The sequence below is a fragment of the Pezoporus occidentalis genome, unplaced genomic scaffold (assembly GCF_034315485.1).
Source record: "Pezoporus occidentalis ecotype Australia unplaced genomic scaffold, CSIRO_AGI_Poc_V1 ctg42, whole genome shotgun sequence".
NCBI classification, from domain to species: domain Eukaryota; kingdom Metazoa; phylum Chordata; class Aves; order Psittaciformes; family Psittacidae; genus Pezoporus; species Pezoporus occidentalis.
In genome coordinates this window covers 5,942,964-5,962,187 of record NW_026915747.1, presented here as the reverse complement: position 1 = coordinate 5,962,187, position 19,224 = coordinate 5,942,964, and the positions used below count along the sequence as shown (strand labels likewise).

Genomic DNA, 19,224 nt, shown 5'->3' with positions numbered 1-19,224 from the left:
TCTCTTAAGGTGTGCAATGCTCTTTTGCAAGGGTTGCACCCTTCAAGCAGAGGAAATTCATCACGATCCAGGGATAACTTGTCCTGGTTTGATCTGTTTTACACTGAAGGAAGTAACCTTTCCAAGGGAAGAGTGGAGAGCTGGGGCTGAATGTGGAAGTGGTCTCAGCTTGGAGAACTGGGCAGGAATGGAAGGAGAAGAGGCACTGATGTGACTGGGGTGTTACTTACCATCCGCTGCCCTTATTTTCCAGACATGAACTTGGGCTGCAGAGGCCTGAGCATGTGTTTCTGCGTTTGTGTCCTGGAGAAAACATTTATCTGCACTGACTGCATTACCTGTGTAACAAGTGAGGAGGTGTGACCACCCCTGGCCCTGCTGTGTATGAGCCACGAGGTACCTTCATTAACCACAGAATCCCAGCCTGGTTTGTGTTGGAAGGGACCTTAAAGCTCATCCAGCTCCAACCCCTGCCACGGGCAGGGACACCTTCCACTAGAGCAGCTTGCTCCAAGCCCCTGTGTCCAACCTGGCCTTGAACACTGCCAGGGATGGGGCAGCCACAACTTCCTAAAGCAACCTGGTCCAGTGCATGGCAAAACTGTCACCTCTAAACCAGCAAAGCCCAATACACCCATCAGCATCCCTGTCAGTGCTCCACGTAGCCACTGTAACAGCCAGGCCAGCTTCTGCAAGGGTATTTATAGAGGGAATGCACCACGAGGAGCCCTCTGTGGTTTGCTGAAGAAGCTGTGGAGGTCGGGTCGGTGTCCAGTGGCAGCTGGGTACTCACCCCTGTGGAACTGCATTGGCAAAACACCCACTAAGGTTGAAAGTGCAGCTTCTGAATTCCTTCTGAAACCAGGCCACGGAGCAGCCTGGCTTTTTGTTCTGTCACAATCAGTGATATGAAAAAGGTGCTGTTGTTCTTCCGCTGGAAAGAGCTCTATGGAAAGGGAACTACTTAATAAAAAGCTGAGTTGTTTTCCAGGCTCTACTGGAATTTAAGGTCAAGGCTATCTGTATCTATCCATTAGTTACCATGAGCTGAGCTCCTTTGTTCAGTTTATCCTATTTAATCACCAAAACCCCTTGGCCACACTGTGAACAGGCAGAGCTCTTCCATGGGCCTGACTCCACACTGTGGCAACGAGTTGTGCTGTCTTGTGTGCATGCAAAGATCCACGCTGCAATAGGAATAGCAAATGCCCCCTCCTCATGGGAAGCTGCTGGGGCAAAGGGGCTTCACTGCCTGCTCTCTAAGTAGATGGTAATGAAAATTAACCAGGAAGCATTAATTCAAGAGGTTTATTTACTTGTCAGAGCTCCTACTCCGCATAGAGGAGAACAAATGTTCACACACTACTCACAGCTTCAGCTAGCCCTCAGCGATTCTACTCAGGTTCCCTGATGGCTCCTCACTGGGCTGTTTAAATACACTTGCAAATCCAAGAGCTGGGACTCATCCCTTCAAAAAACCACATTTCATTAAACAACAAAGAGGTCTGGAAGTCGTTTTAACTCTCAGCTCAACTCTGACCATTTCACAAAGTCCTTCACTACTCCTACAATATAGACAACATTAACAGAGACCCCAATGCTCCCACACCTCAATTAAACCTATAACATAGGAGAGGAAGAAAAGAGAGAAGTTAATGCAAGATGTGGTCATGTGGCTGTTAGGAATAAAATCTACACCATTTCCCAGCTGGGAGTGCCTGGGGAAATAATTTCTAGCTTTGGGGAATAGAGAAATTACTTTTTTAATCAAGTTATAAATACATAACCTTTTTTTGGGGAGAATTAATTAGAAATGGATTTAGGAATAATATTTCATAGACTTTGTGGAAGAGAAATAGATACATAAAAATCACTGTTCCTGTTAGGCAGAAAGAGTCAGTGTAATCCCAACAAAGGCTTGGCTAGTAGAGGCCATCAATGGGTGGTCTTCTTCCTCCCCGATGGGATTGGAGGTAGGACAGGTTTGGAGCCTGCCCAGTTGCTGAGCTGAGGCACTTGAGAAGAACCAGCCTTGGACTTGCTGTGCTTCCTCTGGGGGTTCTCAGCAGAGAATTCCATGTCTGCAGAAATAAGAAGTGAAGAAGCACTAAGAGGGTGTTTATAGAATCATGGAATGGTTTGGGCTGAAGAGACCTTAGAGCTCCTCCAGTTCCAACCCCTGCCACAGGCAGGGACACCTTCCACTAGAGCAGCTTGCTCCAAGCCCCTGTGTCCAGCCTGGCCTTGAACACTGCCAGGGATGGGGCAGCCAGAGCTCCCACAAATCTGCAGCTGAAAAGCCAGTGTTTTGGGGAAAGAGGGATGAGCAACACCTTCAGGTAGTGACTGCTCTCCCTCTACGTATGGAAGAGCAACTTTACACCTAAGCAGTCACTAGCTAATTTCTCAGGAAGTTCATTGAGGGAAAGCTGCTGTATTGAGTGTTTTGCATTCACACTGTGATGAGTCTGCCACATCAAAGTATTGTAGAATCATAGAATAGTTAGGGTTGGAAAGGACCTTAAGATCGTCTAGTTCCAACATATCCTTGCTTCTTAAAAGTGTCATTACTAGAAGCATGAAGAAGCTGCTCTGTAACCCAAAGCTACTGCTTTTATAGTAAGATGCAGAGCCTGAGCAAAGCTGTTCTATATTCTATTACATAGAATATAGAACAGAATGAACCAGGTTGGAAGAGACCTTTAAGATCCAGTCCAACCTTTATCCAGCACTGCAAAGGCCACCACTAACCCATGTCACTGAGGGCCTTGTCTACTCAGTGTGTGAACACTTCCAGGAATGCTAATTCCACCACTTCCCTGGGAAGCCTGTTCCAAGTGGTTCAAAACGTGTTCCAATATGGTTCAAACCTTTCAATCTGCGCACTCCATCTTCAGCTCTTCTTGGATTTTGATGCTCAGCTTTGGCTTCTTCAGGGAGGTGAGCATGAGGAACAGGGCTCCGAACAGGCAGACCTCCAGCAGCAGATGAACCAGATGAGATTAGGAATCGTCCCCTGGCAGGACCAGGTTCTTTGCAGCTGAGAGGAGGAAATGATTCATCCTTTAAAATAGCAATAAAATAGCATATGCACCAAGCCTGACAGTACCACTGATGTTGCAGTCACACGACTCAGTCAAGAGACAGAAATAAATCCCAGTACTTACCGGTTCCACAAAGCTTTACACATCACAAAACTTCTAGTGCTAGCAAACACAGATACTGCCTCTCTCCATCTGAATTTATTGATTTCATCAGCCACTCGACAGTGCATCAGCTCCAGATCTGAGATCAGAACTCAGGGCTCCTTGTTCCTAAATCCATCTTCGATGTTCTCTCTTGGTGAGTGAAAGAAAAGAGGAACTGCCTCGAAAAGAAGCGTTTCTGTAGTACCCCAGTGACAACACAAACCATGAGTAGTCATTTACCAGTGAGTAGTATCCAAAGCACCTCTGACCTGTTATGTCTCTTGCAGAAAAGCCAAAACACGAATGGTCTGAGACCCTGACAATGATAACGACCGTGTTGTAGCTCGTTCTGATAAAGCCTTCCCATTTCCCTCTATAGACTATCAATTTACTTCAAGATAAGTAAGGAAAAGGCCTTGATTGATATGTAAGGATCAATAACTACCTATTTCATGCAAAACTGTGACATATTTCTGGAGCAATGCTTCAAATAATTAATAATGTCTCTGTACAGAAAGGACTGTTCGGGTCTAGGTGAGAGAAACTAATTCATAGATTTATGAGCCTAGGAGGAAGATTATTCACCCTGACCTTACCCATGGGGCAGGCCAAAGGAATTTCACCCTCTAATTCTTGCAAGAAGTGTTTAAGCTTGTGAGAATAACTGTGATTACAGTGTTGTGGGGAAAGGAAAGGAAGTATTTCAGTGGTATTTGAATAAACCCATACAATAAGAAGAAAGGATCATGAATAATGAGATATAACAGTGAGGTTCTCCCATAAGAAACAGGTAATTATCTTGTCACTAGATAGATGTACTATGGAAGACTATGGGATTTTTTCTGTTGCCTTCAAGGTAAAAGGATATTTTATCCCTTAATGTACTGTGTGCTGACGTCTTCCTCTGAGGTCCACTGCACCCAAGGATGCTCATCAAACACCCAGTGCTCCAGCCAAGTGCTTAACCCTAGTTGTAATCTCATTTTAGCTGCCTGTAATACTCATCAGACATAACTGCAGTAGGGATGAGAAATAACTAGAAGCAGTAAATCCAGGCTTAGTATAAACAGCACCTTGGACTCTTCAACAGCATCTATTCCAGTTTCTAAAAGGCTGACTACTGCTTTTTGCTTCAGAGAACACAGTCACACATCCACCTACGAATAAAGGCTAAAAATAGATACACATAGTTAGAATTAACCCCCGTGGAGCTCTAGCTGCAACTACTTGAACGCGGTGTGTTAAAAACCAGCCTCCAAAGGTACTCAACAACAATCTCCATGGCTTTCCTCCTCAGCTGTTCCTTTCTTAAATGGCAGAAGACAAGGTAGAGCCTGGAAATAGATCATGTACCACTGGGCAGGGTGTAAAGGGAATGCAGGCACTCAGGCTTTTGTAGTACAAGTGTTACAGGAAGCATTTAACTTAATTAAGGATTCTTGTAAAGCTGCTTAATGAGAATGACATCAAAGGTAAGTGGGAAACTAGAGCTTATGGGGTCTCTGACATGTAGATGTCCAAGGTATTTGGGAAGTGTGGGACAGAGGAGCTGAGAATTTGCCTCTATGCCTTTGCCAGGTGACCTGTGAATGAATTTGGACAAGGTATCCTTAGTCCTTTCCTGACAGCCTCAGCACAGAAAAGAGACTGTTTATAGGGGAAGCAGGCATGCTGGGGGGTTGGAACTGGATGATCTTAAGGTCTTTTCCAACCCAAACCATTCTGTGTGTCCTGACTTTAAAGTTTTCCCTCAGTAATGAGTTGAGGAGTAAAGCACTGGCCTGCTACAGATCCTGTTTAGATTCTGGTTGCACTGGGCTGCCAAACCCTAACGTACATCGTTGCACATGACGTTGTAATATTTCAGTTGATGGACATTTCTCATTTGCTTGTGTTTGGCAGGAATGGGGATGTGCAATTCAATATTTGAGTCAGTTCCTTGTTAAATGGTAGGTGAGGTTCTTATTCCACCCTCAAACTTGCAAACAGGCATAGTACAGAAGCTAATGGGAGTCCTGACATGGAGAACGTTGTCTCCTTGTCTTCAGTGTGAAAAGGTGCTTGTACAAGAATAAAAACTGTGGCAGTTGCTCTGATTTTGTCTGCTTTCTATTTCTGTCACTGGTAGAAGTGAATGGAATAGAACAGTGGGGTGAGGTTTGAAGAGCCCTGTATCGAGGCACACCCCACAGCCTGTACATACAAGAAAAAGTTAGGGAGAAGATATCAGGAGAAGAAATAGAGAGGGACTCTTCAGAAGGGAATGTAGTGATAGGACAAGGGGGAATGGCTTTAAACTACAAAGGAGATTTAGGTTAGACATAAAGAAGCTCTTCCCTGTGAGGGTGCTGAGGTGCTGGCACAGGGTGCTCAGAAAAGATGTGGCTGCCCCATCCCTGGCAGTGTTCTGTGATTAAGAAGTTTCTACTCTCCAACTCACTGCACTTTGTGTCTCCTCTCCTCATTATGCTGTAACCAGATCGTTTCAACAACCTTACAAAGACTTCTGCTTGGTTAAAGTGAGTGATGAAATACAGCAGAGAGGGACCCAAAGAATTTATCATTGCCTGTGGCGAGTAGCAGTGCTTTAAAGTACAGTTGTAAGATCTATTGCCCTAAAGGACTGCTACTCACCAAAGGCGATGATAAATTGCTTAAGCCTGTGAGTGAAAACAAATGGCACCTCAGGCAAACATAATCCACACTTCCATGTGTGGGAGAGGTCAGCCTCCAGCAGAGGACTTGAGAAGTCCCTGGAAACTGGCACAGTGTTTTCTTTAGTGAGATCAGGAAAGACCAGGTCATCGTAGGTTACTTCCCAGGAGGAGAGCATAGCTATGGTCTCAGCGATGCAGAGAGAGAGACTAATCTGTTCTTGATGTGAGATAACCCTGCTCTTGGAAAGCAGTGTTTCCTTCACTTGCTGTGCTCACAGGTCAACGCATTCATACGTACTCTTTCCCCTTGATGGCTTTTTTTACTTTACTCTTTCTTCCATTCCAAATGTTGAAAGCATGAAATTGGAGAGAAAGAAGAACATATTAAAGCACCTCAATATTCAAACCAGATAACTGCAGGTTGTACAATGCTTCAGATACAGGGGGTTTTCAAACACATCTACACAACAGCGTTTCCATCCATCACTCCTCTAAGCAAATTCCTTCCCAGCTTCCCATATTTCCCTTGCAAAAGGAGCTGGCAACACAACTCTCTACCAGTTTGCTGTAGGCCATGCTGCACGCATGGAAAACGAATCAGATTAGCAGTTTGCTTTTCCTCTCCTCACAGTTGTTTTCCCACTGCGTTATTAACAGCGCTAAATGAAAACAGTGCTGAAGTCAAAACACCACAATGTGGTGGAGTGGAAAGACATATTTATTCCCATATGTGAAGGGTAAGACCTTTACAACTCATCAGAGCTTCGCACTCACTTGAGTTATAGGTCTTGCTGCTTCCTGCTAAGGACAGATGATGCATAATCCCTCAGCAACTTATTACGCACTTGGTTTCTCTCACACACTCACTCTGTTCCACTTCAGCACACTCCACCATGGCACAAATACTCAGGACAAATGAGTCTGCAGAGGCCTGTGGGTTTGCCCTTTTTAACAGCATGCTAATTAACTACTTGTAATTACAGTGGCAGGTAGTACATCACAGAGAGAGCACAGTCTCTCTAGGATAGAAAAGGAACACAGGGGTTTTTACAACAGCAAGCTTAGCTTGAAGTTCTGTTTAACACGTGAGGGATGAGGTGAAGGGGTTGAAATCTCACAAAGATGCTTGGCATTTCTCACTGGTCTGATTTAATGTGAAAAGCTGCCTCATACCAGAAGTGTGACCAGCAGGTCAAAGGAGGGGATCCCAGCCAGAGGTGCTCTTGTGAGACCCCACTCGCAGCACTGTGTGCAGTTCTGGTGTCCTCAGCATAAGGAGGACATGGAGCTGTTGGAGCAAGTCCAGAGGAGGCCACGAGGATGCTCAGGGGCTGCAGCACCTCCTGTATGGAGACAGGCTGAGAACATGGGGGCTGTTGAGCCTGGAGAAGAGAAGCTGTGTGGAGACCTCAGAGCAGCTTCCAGTGTCTGAAGGGGGCTACAAGGATGCTGGAGAGGGACTCTTCATCAGGGACTGGAGTGACAGGACAAGGGGTGATGGGTTCAAAGTGAAACAGGGGAAGTTCAGGATAGATATAAGGCAGAAGTTCTTCCCTGTGAGGGTGCTGAGGCACTGAAACAGGTTGCCCAAGGAAGTTGTGAATGCTCCATCCCTGGCAATGTTCAAGGCCAGGTTGGACAGAGTCTTGAGTGACATGCTTTAGTGTGAGACATCCCTGCCTACGGCAGGGGGTTGAAACTAGATGATCTTAAGGTCCTTTCCAACCCTAACTATTCTATGATTCTATAATTCTATGTGTGTTTAGGAGGTTATTTAACAATGATTTTTACAAGGTGTGAAAACACAGGGGTGGCAAATCCACAGCATGATGTGTTTAAATAGAGCAGGAAAGGTATATTGGTTTGCATGGGATTAGAACAAGATAGCAAACATGGGGTTGAACCCATCATCCAATTCAAGTTTACCAACAGCAAGACAGCATAGCTCACTCTAAGCCATTCAATTTAGCTCATTCAAGTCGAAGCTTTCAGATGAGCTTTGTGGTAGTTTGTGAAGAGTGAGCAGAGGATGGCTACAAGCACACACCTACTTCCTAGTGTGGATGGGGATCTGGTGTGTTACGCTTCACTAGGTCATGCTGTGTGGCATCCGGCTGTTTCTGTATATCCCATCTGGGCATGGGATTACAACAGATGGCCAGGAGAGGGGAAAAAGCAAATCTTATCCAGGATGCTGCATAGAAAAGCTGCAATGTCATTGCCACAGCAGCAGACAGGCTTGTTGGCAGCCAGAGCTCAGATGTACTTATGAAACAGGACCATCAGAGTAAGTCACAGCCATCCTGTAAGAGGCAATGTGTACCTGCAGAGCCAGTCAGGAAAATATAGCTGAAGGCACTGAAGATGTAGCCTTTTCATATCTTCTTCTACCTTCACCTCTCTACAAGCTTTAAATGAGATAGGGAGATGTTTCCCTCTCATACCTCAGAGCCTGTTTAGCTGTGGTACAAGTAAATGAGGATGTTCATCACTCATGAACAGAGATGCTGCACAAGATATGAAGCATAGTAGCAGTATTTGAAATAGCAAGAGAAGGTAAAGGTATTACAGTGTTCAGTATTGTGATGGGATCTGATGCTATCATGGATGAGATATGAATGTGAAGATCACCAGAGCCTCCCAAATGGTAACTATGGTATTCCTCTAAAGAAAGAATGAGAAATAACCCTGATAGCAATATCTGGTAAATTTGTTTTAAAAATGTATTTTCCACTCAAGTTCTGTTTTTCTATACCTGGACCAAGTTTCTTTCAGCATCTTTCTCCCTTCAAACATCCTCTTGATAGAAAGCTCTCAAAATTCTCTTTCTGTGTATGTGAATTATGGTGTGTAAATGAAACCAGTCCCACAAATGGCAAGACTTTGGTTTATGCTGCAGTGACACGTGCTTAATAAGGCTGTTGATGTAGCAGATGAGACAACTGCATTAGCTTGGGAAATGGTTTTAGTTCTTGCACACTGCAGCATTAACCTTCATTCCACCCAGCGATGATCTGCTGTCTCAGAAGCTGAACTCACCGACCCCCTGGGTTACTCAGGGGGAAGCTCTGGTCTTGGGTCATATTCCTTCCATCTGAGAGCACAGAAGCATACATTGTTGGTTCCAGGAATTGCTGATGGGAGCTGCCCGGTGCAGGAGTGGCTGCCAGGTCCCTGAAATGATATGGAAAGAAAATAAAGTGCTTGTTACCTGCATTTCTATACTGTGATAGCTTCATTAGAGCTTAGTGAGTTCACAAGACCTGTTCAGCTGGAGGGGAGTGTTATCTCCTGTGGGAGAGAAGCAGCAATATAAGCAGTTGGGGGTAGTAATCCAGGCTCTGTTTATAGCAAATAGAGAGGAACAGTCACAGCTACAGTAGGAATAAACTGAAGCTTGAGTAAGGAGCTAAAGCAGCCTGGATGAATCACTCTCCATTGAGACAGCAGTGTAGGGCAACTTGTTCAGATAGAGACATTTTTATTAGACACACGAAGTGGGGTGAGACTGTGACTAACTCACAAGATGAGAGTTTTCATCATCACTGCCATGTATAACACCTAAAGCAAAGCACTCTTGACAATTCCAAAGTTGGCATCACTATTATTGCCGTAATTGGCACCACTATTCATTATTATAGACTTGAACCACAGAGCTAAAACCAAAGACAATGACAGAATGATTTGGGTTGGAAAGGACCTTAAGGACCATGAAGTTCCAACCACCTGCCAGGGGCAGGGACACCTTCCACTAGCTCAGGTTGCTCCAAGCCCTGTCTGACCATAGGCTGTTAAGGCAACAAGTACACCACTGCTGGTTTCCCATAGGAAACAAAAAGGCTGGAATCTCTCATTGCCTTTTCACACCTCCTCATCTTGCCAGAGCAGGACTGTTCCCCTCTGTGGGTCTTCTGATGCTTCAGTGATGAGGCTTTCCCCTCCCCTCCTCAGAAGTCAGTCCCTAGCCCAATACACTGCGTTGCAAGCCAGGTTTTTCTACTCGTTGCCTTTAAATTTCCCTTTCTTTAGTTTGTTCTTATTAACACCTATAAATAAAGCTTCCCTAGTGTAAGGCCTCAAGCTGTTATTGTTTCACTGTCAAGCAACCACCAGCTGGTAATGGTGTTTGTTTGTTACCAGCTCAGATTGGAATCTGAACCAATTACATAGGTGAAAGGGCCTGATTCCTTTAATGCCCCCCAGAGCCGACTGCTCTCAAAATCAGTTCTTGTAAATCCACATGATGGAAATGAAAATAAGAAGACACGAAGAAAAGCTCAGCAAAGACCTCTGATGTACAGCACAGAAATACACCCCCTGACAGGGGAGGTTAAAGCAGGAATCTGAAGGCAGGACCGAAGGGCAACCATGGGAAAATGGGCAAAGGTTTGGCTTCAGAACCTGTGACCCACTCTGGAAAGCTGCAACTGAGCTGATAAATAAACTTAAACCACCATGGCCAACAGCTATGGAAAAGATGCATTGTTAGAGGTGTGATAGGGATGGTTTTTCACCTTCTGCCTCCGCACTAAATGTCTCCATTGTGTTGTCTCTCATGTTTTGTACTGTCATTATAGGTATTTAGGCTCAGAGTAGAATTCAAATTGCAGCAGGACGCCTCAGCTCAGAAAACAAAAAAAAAAAGAATGGGAAAACAGGCTGAAGAAGTTCAAGAGCACCCTGTGAAAAGGCACATCCATGAGTTCAGAACAACGTCCTGGCTTTGTCATTGAGAGGGGCACAGAAATAAAACTGAAAGAGGCAGAAGCTCTTCCCTGTGAGGGTGCTGAGGCGCTGGCACAGGGTGCCCAGAGAAGCTGTGGCTGCCCCATCCCTGGCAGTGTTCAAGGCCAGGTTGGACCCAGGGGCTTGGAGCAAGCTGCTCTAGTGGAAGGTGTCCCTGCCCGTGGCAGGGGTTGGAAGTGGAAGAGCTTTAAGATCCCTTCCAACACAAACAGTCCTATAGCTCTCTGGAACAATGTGTGCACAAATCTTATGCTCACAGTAATCAAATCCAAGCTGAAGAGAGTCTCAGCCACAGGCAGACCATAGAATCATAGAATAGTTTGGGTTAAAAGGACCTTAAGATCACCCATGGGCAGGGATGCCTCACACTAGACCATGTCACCCAAGACTCCATCCAACCTGGCCTTGAACACTGCCAGGGATGGGGCAGCCACAGCTCCTCTGGGCACCCTGTGCCAGCGCCTCAGCACCCTCACAGGGAAGAACTTCTGCCTTAGATCTAACCTGAACTTCCCCTGTTTCAGTCTGAACCCATCACCCCTTGTCCTATCACTCCAGTCCCTGATGAAGAGTCCCTCTCCAGCATCCTTGTAGCCCCCTTCAGACACTGGAAGGCTGCTGTAGACCTTCTCTCTCTGAAGTTCTGGCAGTGAAACTGTAAAGGGTATGAATTCCTTCCAACTCAGAGAAGCAATGTTATAAATCCTCCTCTCGGCGCTGCCTGCTCTTGCTTCCTCCAGTTCTTTCAGCAACATTTAGAAGAATTCAAGAAGTTAATCATTAGCTAAAGGCCTGATTTGAAGGAGACTTTAACCCAACCTCTTATTTATTACCCTCAAATACACAGACAACTAGTGAAATTACTCAGAGCAAACCACCGAGTGTTGCTTGTACATTATGTTAGGCAATGAGACATCAAAATGACTTCAATTACACCTGCACACAGCCCCAGGCAAAAAATAGAGGCCAGGTTTCCAGTAATTTGGGTTTAAGAATCTACATTTATGTAGATAAGCCTGAGGGTCTGCAATAAATAAGACAGGTTAGATTCTTGTGTGACACCACTTTTCACATTCCCATACTCAGGAAAATGGAGCAGTATATTTCAGTTTGGATTAAAATGTCTAATGATGAGATTAAACATTAAAGAATCTTTTTAATATTTACAGATACACAAGAATTCAAACCATACCTTTGGAACTTCTTGGAATATATCATTTTTGACATCAGTTTCATCTATTTCATACAATTTAGGTCCATTCCACACTGAAGCAGGGCTCTCATTCTCTGCAGCAGCGCTGCTCAAACGCAAGCTGAGCTGCCCCTGCCCTCCACCATTTCTGGTCCCCAGCCACCTATTTACATTCTCAGTCCTCTCTCAGCATGATGCTAGCACAAAGTGGTTCTTCCTAATATCCAGATTGGATGTTAGGAACAATTCCTTCACCAAGAGGGTGGTCAGGCATTGGAACAGGGCATGCTTTGCCTAGAAAGGTTGCATCAGATGATCCTTGAGGTCCCTTCCAGCCTGGTGTTCTATGATTCTCTGAACCTCTCTTCCATGAAGAACCACCAAACCCTAGGTGAGCTTTCCCAAGGTGAAAGCCCCTCTCTGATGGGTATTTAAAACTTGATTCAATTCTGTGTAAATAAACCTGCTCAATAGAACAACCACGCACTAACAGTGGAGAGGACCTCTTGACCTACCAGGTTCTCCGCTATTTAATTGCTACCTTCCAGGATTCAGCTTCTCTCTCAGCATTTCAACCATTTTATAACATTCATATTTATGGCCCCTCTTGACATAACATCTTGTACGGAATGGGATGTTGTCTACTCTTGCCTCCAATTCCACTGAGTGCACCTATCCCTTGAGGCCTGGTAATTGCAAGTACTGATTGGGGGTGACAGGATTTGCTCTCACCTGCCTGACAGCTCTGCCAAAGCAGCCTAATACTTAACTCCAAAATCAGCTTCCAAAAGATGCATCTTGTGAAATAAAGGGAGTAAAGAGCAACAAGCAGGAAGACTCACATGAACAGTTCATACTGCAATGCTAAATCAAACACAAAACATCCAGCAAAAGAAAACACTGATTTCTGTTCTTCTTCTCATTTCAACATAGTTTAAAATGAATGAATCAGCTACTTAGAAACCTCTTTCTCTAAGTAAAGATTTGGGAAATGCATCATACTTAGATTAGACATTATTTTATTATTTTATCACTTTATTATTTTATTGATATAATTATGATGATTGTTATAATTAGATTAGATATTAGGAAGTCTTTCCCTGTGAGGGTGGGGAGGTGCTGGCACAGGGTGCCCAGAGAAGCTGTGGCTGCCCCATCCCTGGCAGTGTTCAAGGCCAGGTTGGACACAGGGGCTTGGGAGCAACCTGCTCTGGTGGAAGGTGTCCCTGCCCATGGCAGGGTTTGGAACCTGGTGAGTTTTAGGGCTCCTTCCAACCTGAACCATTCCATGATTCTATGACAATTATGCCTCTCTGTGTATAAGCTTTGGCTGTTGATTTTCTAGAGACACTTTAATTCAGTAGGGTTTCCTTGTTCTTTCTTTCTTTTCTTTTATTAAGAGTCAATCTCCAGACTTTGTCATTGGAATGATTTTCATAAAGCACATCTGGTACCTACAGCTGGTGACTGCATTTATACAGGACTGAAATGGGCTGAAAGGTATGAACTTTTCTATCCTTCCTGATGATGGCTGCTTTAGAGGCCTATGTGATACTTTAAATGTCAACACTGTGAGCCTTTTCATGGCAGGTAGGAAAAGCAAGTAAAGAAGAATTCAGATTAGGAAGATTTACAAGCAGGGGAAGGCAGGAGTGCCACAAAAGGTCAATCAAAGAAGGTACATTGAGATTCATAGACTTTTAACACCACTTTTGCAAGGCTGTGACTATAAGGAAGAAGAAGAGAGACAAGATAGGATCCAAATTCTAAAACAAACAAAAAAATACAAGTAAAAAATTAAATGGGGGATGGACCCAGCTTTCAGAAATTGCATTTGAAACAGAGACATCCAGGGATTCTATTTGAAACATAGATACACTGCAGCAACCAACCTTGTGCTGAGTGTGGCTGTGACTTTCCAATGGTAATTACTAGGAGTGCTAAAAGCCATGGGGGAGACTGGGAGCTGCCAGAAAAATGATCCCTTTCTGCTCTTGCAGACAAAACACACACATAAATTTCATAGTTTTAGACAAGTTACTTGTGGATGGCTCTGCCTCACATATTTTTGGTATATATTTGGGGACTGCTACACTCCCGAGTCAAAAGACAGCCGGTGTGTGATTCATTTGAAGGGCTAGACCAGGGTGATGGAGAGTTGTCTATGAGATCTGCAATCCCTGACAGCTTCTAATAATTCATCCTTATGAGCAGTGGAGAAGAAGCCTTCCAACAGGCATTACTCGTTTGATTGCAAAGGACTTGGCTGAAACCACTCTACTTTACCTTTGGAAGGGCTGGCCAGATGCATTAGGTGCTTTCCCTGACAGAGCCTGACGTAGTGCACAGAAACGTCTTTGGAAAGAAGCTTCTTCCTGATAAAGAAATATGAGCAACTTCAGACAGCAGCTTAAAAGTATATATGGTAACTTAATTGGTTATGATACTCCTCTCCTTCGCTAAGGCTCCAGAGTGTATGAATTGATAGATTCTGGGAAAATAGCAGAGCTATATTATAACTAACAAGGTGCTAAATGTGATTCACCAGTCTACACAGATTCAATTTTAGGTTGAAATCCTGCTACCTTTGAAAAAATGAAGATCTTTACCTCCAGTGAAGCTCCATTTCTTCATAGTAGTCAAAATGTGCGAGGAGGTAATAGGAAGAAATACATTCAGAGAACTATGTTTGATGCATTCCAACCTCCCAGTATGTTAGAGTAGGGATAATTCTAGCTATGCTGTTGTCTTTTCACTACCAAGGGACTGAATACAGTCAGATTTGCCTCTGCCTCATCTTAAATACATTGTCTCCTTTCTCCAGCAATGCTTTACCAACTCTGTATCAAGCAATATCCCCCTCGCCAATGAAAGAACTCATTGCTCATTATATCTTCACTAAAAGAAAGAACCTTCTGCAAGTTTTCATTCGTTTAAATGACTTTGTACAATGAATACACGATGATCTCAGCAGGAAAATGTGGTCCTGAGTGTTATTAACATGTGCTGTAGGACAATATAGTTCCTCAGGTCAGACAAACACAGCAGCAGCATGTCCTTAAATACATTAACATGTACATCACGAAGTTATTAAATTGTGCTTTCTTATCAACCAATAGCCATTGATAATTATCAATTTAATAGCTAAATCACATGTAATAGAGGTGTTTTGTCATGGTAGATGCAATGAAAGAGAATATGGTAAATCTGTGGAATGCTCACATTACGACTGGTGTGGATTCCTTCACTTTCTTTCATTACTTAACACTAAGTAAGGCTCTCCTTAGGTGCTCACCAAGCTTGTGCTTTGTTTTGCTCTCTTTTGGTGAAGATACAGTTCTCACCTTTATTTCTGTGTAGATTACAGTTGTAGACACCTTTGTGTTCATACCTGGTACAGTTAATTACAGCCATACAAAATTGGCATGCTCACAAGGGATAAGGCTGCAAGGAATCACATCTACTGTCTATCCCTGAGCAGCAGATCCTGCTTCTCATATTGCTTGTGGATAATTCCCATTGATTTCTTCCTGGTTTTGATTGTCCAGTTCTACACGGTGGGAGTGGAATGTGGTTACTGCAGTGACAGCACACAATTTGGGTGCCAAAAGCACTATAATAATTTCCAGTCCCAAATGTAGCAGTTTAGACAAAATTTCACTTGAAGGCCACTGACATATTTACATTCTTCTCATTAAATATGGTCTAAGAGGCACCTGTGTTTCACCTGGAGTGTTTTACTATGTTGTCACTTCAGCTGATGCTGTAAAGCTTCCTCTGCATGTAAAAATATATTGGAAACTTAGTGCAGTAAATAAGGAAAAGGTATTACCAGCCCTGAACAAGGAGACTAATAAGAAAGAGCCTTGCAGCCACTAAGTAAGTGGAACCCAAGGTAAATGACGGCCCCCTTAGTCATAAACCACTTCTGCCTGACTTGACAAAATGCAAACTTTCAAAATAGGAATAAAGAAAGATTAAATAAAAGGGGAGAAAAATAAATTGCTGGGGTAGGAGCGATGGCAGAGTGCCACCAAAGTGAGAAATACTCTGGCTTCTCCCTCATATTAAACTAACAAACCTTGGGATGAAAGAAACTTAAGGGTGTTGGTCAATGAGAAACTGAGCTGGCTTCATTGTGTGCTTGCGCCCAGAAAGCAACTGTATCCTGGGCTGCATCAAAAGGAACGTGACCAGCAGGTCGAAGGAGGTGCTCCTGCCCCACTACTCAGCTCTTGGGAGACCCCACCTGCATCACTGTGTGCAGTTCTGGTGTCCTCAACACAAGAAGGACATGGAACTGTTGGAGCAAGTCCAGAGGAGGCCACAGGGATGTTCAGGGGCTGGAGCACCTCCTGTATGAAGACAGGCTGAGAACATTGGGGCTGTTGAGCCTGGAGAAGAGAAGCTGTGTGGAGACCTCAGAGCAGCTTCCAGTGTCTGAAGGGGGCTACAAGGATGCTGGGGAGGGACTCTTCATCAGGGACTGGAGTGACAGGACAAGGGGTGATGGGTTCAAACTGAAACGGGGGAAGTTCAGGCTGGAGATAAGGCAGAAGCTCTTCCCTGTGAGGGTGCTGAGGCGCTGGCACAGGGTGCCCAGAGAAGCTGTGGCTGCCCCATCCCTGGAAGTGTTCAAGGCCAGGTTGGACACAGGGACTTGGAGCAAGCTGCTCTAGTGGAAGGTGTCCCTGCCTGTGGCAGGGGTTGGAACTGGATGAACTCAAGGTCCCTTCCAACCCAAACCATTCCATGATTCTATAATTCTATGAAACATGAAAATGAACAACACTTGTGACGGTTTTGGAGCTCTGCATAGCTTGAAAGGATGCATTTCGTTTCAGAAAGCTGAAAGATGGGAGGTTCTCTAACCATACCTTTCTCCACATCTAAGAAAGTCTTTTTGAAAGCCTGGGAAACAGGGGCAGGGGGGTTCTGTTACTCTCCTCCATCTACAGCACTAATCCTAAACATCAGAGGTAGTTATAAATACAGAGATAGCGGCAAAATTGTAGAGCAAGTCATGGCTGCCAAGCCATCATTCATCATAATGACATCATAACCCTGGAATGGAACATAGTTTAAAGCATTCATTTTTCTTTCCCCCCTTCTCCTGTCATCGTCGTATAAAATGAGCATTAGCCACATCTGCTTCATAGCCCCCACTCCTCCACTGCCTGCAAGCAGGGTGAATGCCTGTAGGGAAAGTTCCATTAAGGAGAAGGAAAAATCCAGGAAGAGAGATGAAGCTGGAGTTGCAAGAGGTTATTTGAAATCCAAGCACGTTGTTGCATGTGTTGATTGGAAAAGTAAAAGCAGCTGAAAAATGTGCTTAAATCTGATCTCTGGCAGTTAGCACTAGATACACTCTGAGAGGCTCAGCTGGATGGGTTTATCCACTGCCACAGGATGGCGTTCACAAGTAATCTTCATTGTCCTTTTAACTGCATCTAAGTATTGCCACTGAATAGGATCATTTCATATCTTGTTGTAGAGCTGAAAGAGGATATTCAGCTGCCTTACACCAGTACACAATTGGATGAAATCAACTGGATGGAATCGTGCCTTTTGATGAGGGCCTGTAGGGATAGGCCAAGGGGAATGGCTTTAACCTGCCAGAGGGGAGACTGAGATGAGCTCTTAGGCAGAAGCTCTTCCCTGTGAGGGTGCTGAGGCGCTGGCACAGGGTGCCCAGAGAAGCTGTGGCTGCCCCATCCCTGGCAGTGTTCAAGGCCAGGTTGGACACAGGGGCTTGGAGCAACCTGCTGTAATGGAAGGTGTCCCTGCCCATGGCAGAGGGTTGGAAATGGAGGAGCTTTAAGGTCCCTTCCAACCCAAACCAGGCTGGGATTCTGTTTAGGATCAACAGATTTACTCTGGTGTAAAACTGAGCAGAAACAACAACTTGTCCTCTCATTTTAGTTTACCTGCCTCTTTCTCCTCAATCTGCCTTTAACTCTGAGGAACTGGTAAATATTGTTGGAATGAAACACAGCCAGAGAACAGGAGTCCATTTTTTCTGGAGAAAGAAAGGTCTGACATGCATTTTTTGCATACAAGTAATCATTTCTATCTAAGGTTAGAGTAAATGCTCCTTACCATAGACCTCAGTTGTGCAGCATGTTTCTCTGAGATGCCTCCTCGATAGCTTTTGGCAGAAGAGTCCAAGAACTCACTGACAAATGAAGACTGAATAGTTCCAGTAGTTACACCACCAGGTGAGAATCTTTGCTGCCGTAAGAGCTGTATTCTGGAAGCTGGGATGGAAAAGACATTCTGAACACCACTTTGCTTACAGCAAGCAGAAAGAAACCAGTTATTTGCAACTATCATCACCTGGCTTTTGGCACAGTTCTGGATTCACAAAAGATAACTCAAGAAACTTTTAAAGGATTGGTTATAAGGATATATATTGGATATAAGGAAGAAGTTCTTTACTGTGAGGGTGGTGAGGCACTGGAATGGGTTGCCCAAGGAAGTTGTGAATGCTGCATCCCTGGCAGTGTTCAAGGCCAGGCTGGACATGGCCTTGGGTGACATGGTCTAGTGTGAGGTGTCCCTGCCCATGGCAGGGGGTTGGAACTGAATGATTTGAAGGTCCTTTCCAACCCAAACCATTCAATGATTCTATACTGCTGGGTTTTAGCTACCAGAAGAGCTGATGTTAAAAACAGAGGAGATGAGGCTGGAGATTGGTGGCTTCTGTTTCAGGGACAGTAAATTGCTCACTTAGAAAGTGAGTAAATCTAAAGCCTCCCCTTCAGAGGTGCAGAGCTTCACACTGCCAAAACTTCAGTGGGATTTCTGGTGCCCAGCATCACAAATAATCAGTCTTTAACACAAATGTCCCTTTCCTCATTTGAAAAACACAAATAGCAACACATACTCCACAGGACTGCTGTGCTATATAATGAATAGTTGTAAAATACCAGGTTCTGTGAAGGAAAGCTGCTAATGCAAGTACAAAGCATTATCAGCTCAGAAATGGATTATCCTTCTGGTATAAAAACCTTTATAAAAGCAGAACTTATCTATTTTCTCCCACTATTTTCACTCTATCCGTGAGCAAAAGCTCTTGCAGAGCAGTTCATTAAAACCAGAATTAACAACCTAGCATAATCTCCCCCAACCAATCTTCCCCCTGCTACTATCTTACTAAAAATGTCCATATTAAAGCCAACCTTGGGGCAAGTTTCTTAAGATAAATTATTTCACAGCGTCCATAAGAAGAGATGATCCAGAGAAATAGGGTAGTTAAATTTATTTAAACACCTATAAATGAAGCTCTAAATGAATTTAATGGTGCATAGTAAATTTCAAAGTTACTTTATGGACCAGAGGATTACCAAAATCTAATAGTAGTAATGAAGTTTCCGTAACTAGTGACAAGTCACTCACTGAAAGCACTCAGAACTGCTGAGGAATACAAAGTCCTTTAAAG

The 19,224-nt window shown here is 44.2% G+C and overlaps 1 protein-coding gene across 8 annotated transcripts in view; it reads right to left on the bottom strand.

The window, feature by feature from the left end:
* Positions 1-40: 40 nt before the first annotated feature.
* Positions 41-19,224, bottom strand: part of LRGUK (leucine rich repeats and guanylate kinase domain containing) — a 55,814-nt gene continuing 36,630 nt past the window's right edge. For 3 of the 8 annotated variants that reach the window (XM_062634265.1, XM_062634266.1, XM_062634267.1), the window contains 5 exons: positions 17,883-18,040; positions 14,070-14,158; positions 8,885-9,019; positions 2,871-3,040; positions 1,295-2,081 (listed from right to left, as the gene is read on the bottom strand). In XM_062634265.1, the coding sequence (XP_062490249.1) occupies positions 1,936-2,081; positions 2,871-3,040; positions 8,885-9,019; positions 14,070-14,158; positions 17,883-18,040 (698 nt within the window). In that variant the 3' untranslated portion in view covers positions 1,295-1,935. Of the gene's footprint in view, positions 178-793; positions 945-1,041; positions 1,258-1,294; positions 2,082-2,870; positions 3,041-6,078; positions 6,180-8,884; positions 9,020-14,069; positions 14,159-17,882; positions 18,041-19,224 lie in introns of those variants that run through there. The other 5 variants (XR_009967726.1, XR_009967725.1, XM_062634269.1 and 2 more) reach the window with 5 other exon arrangements.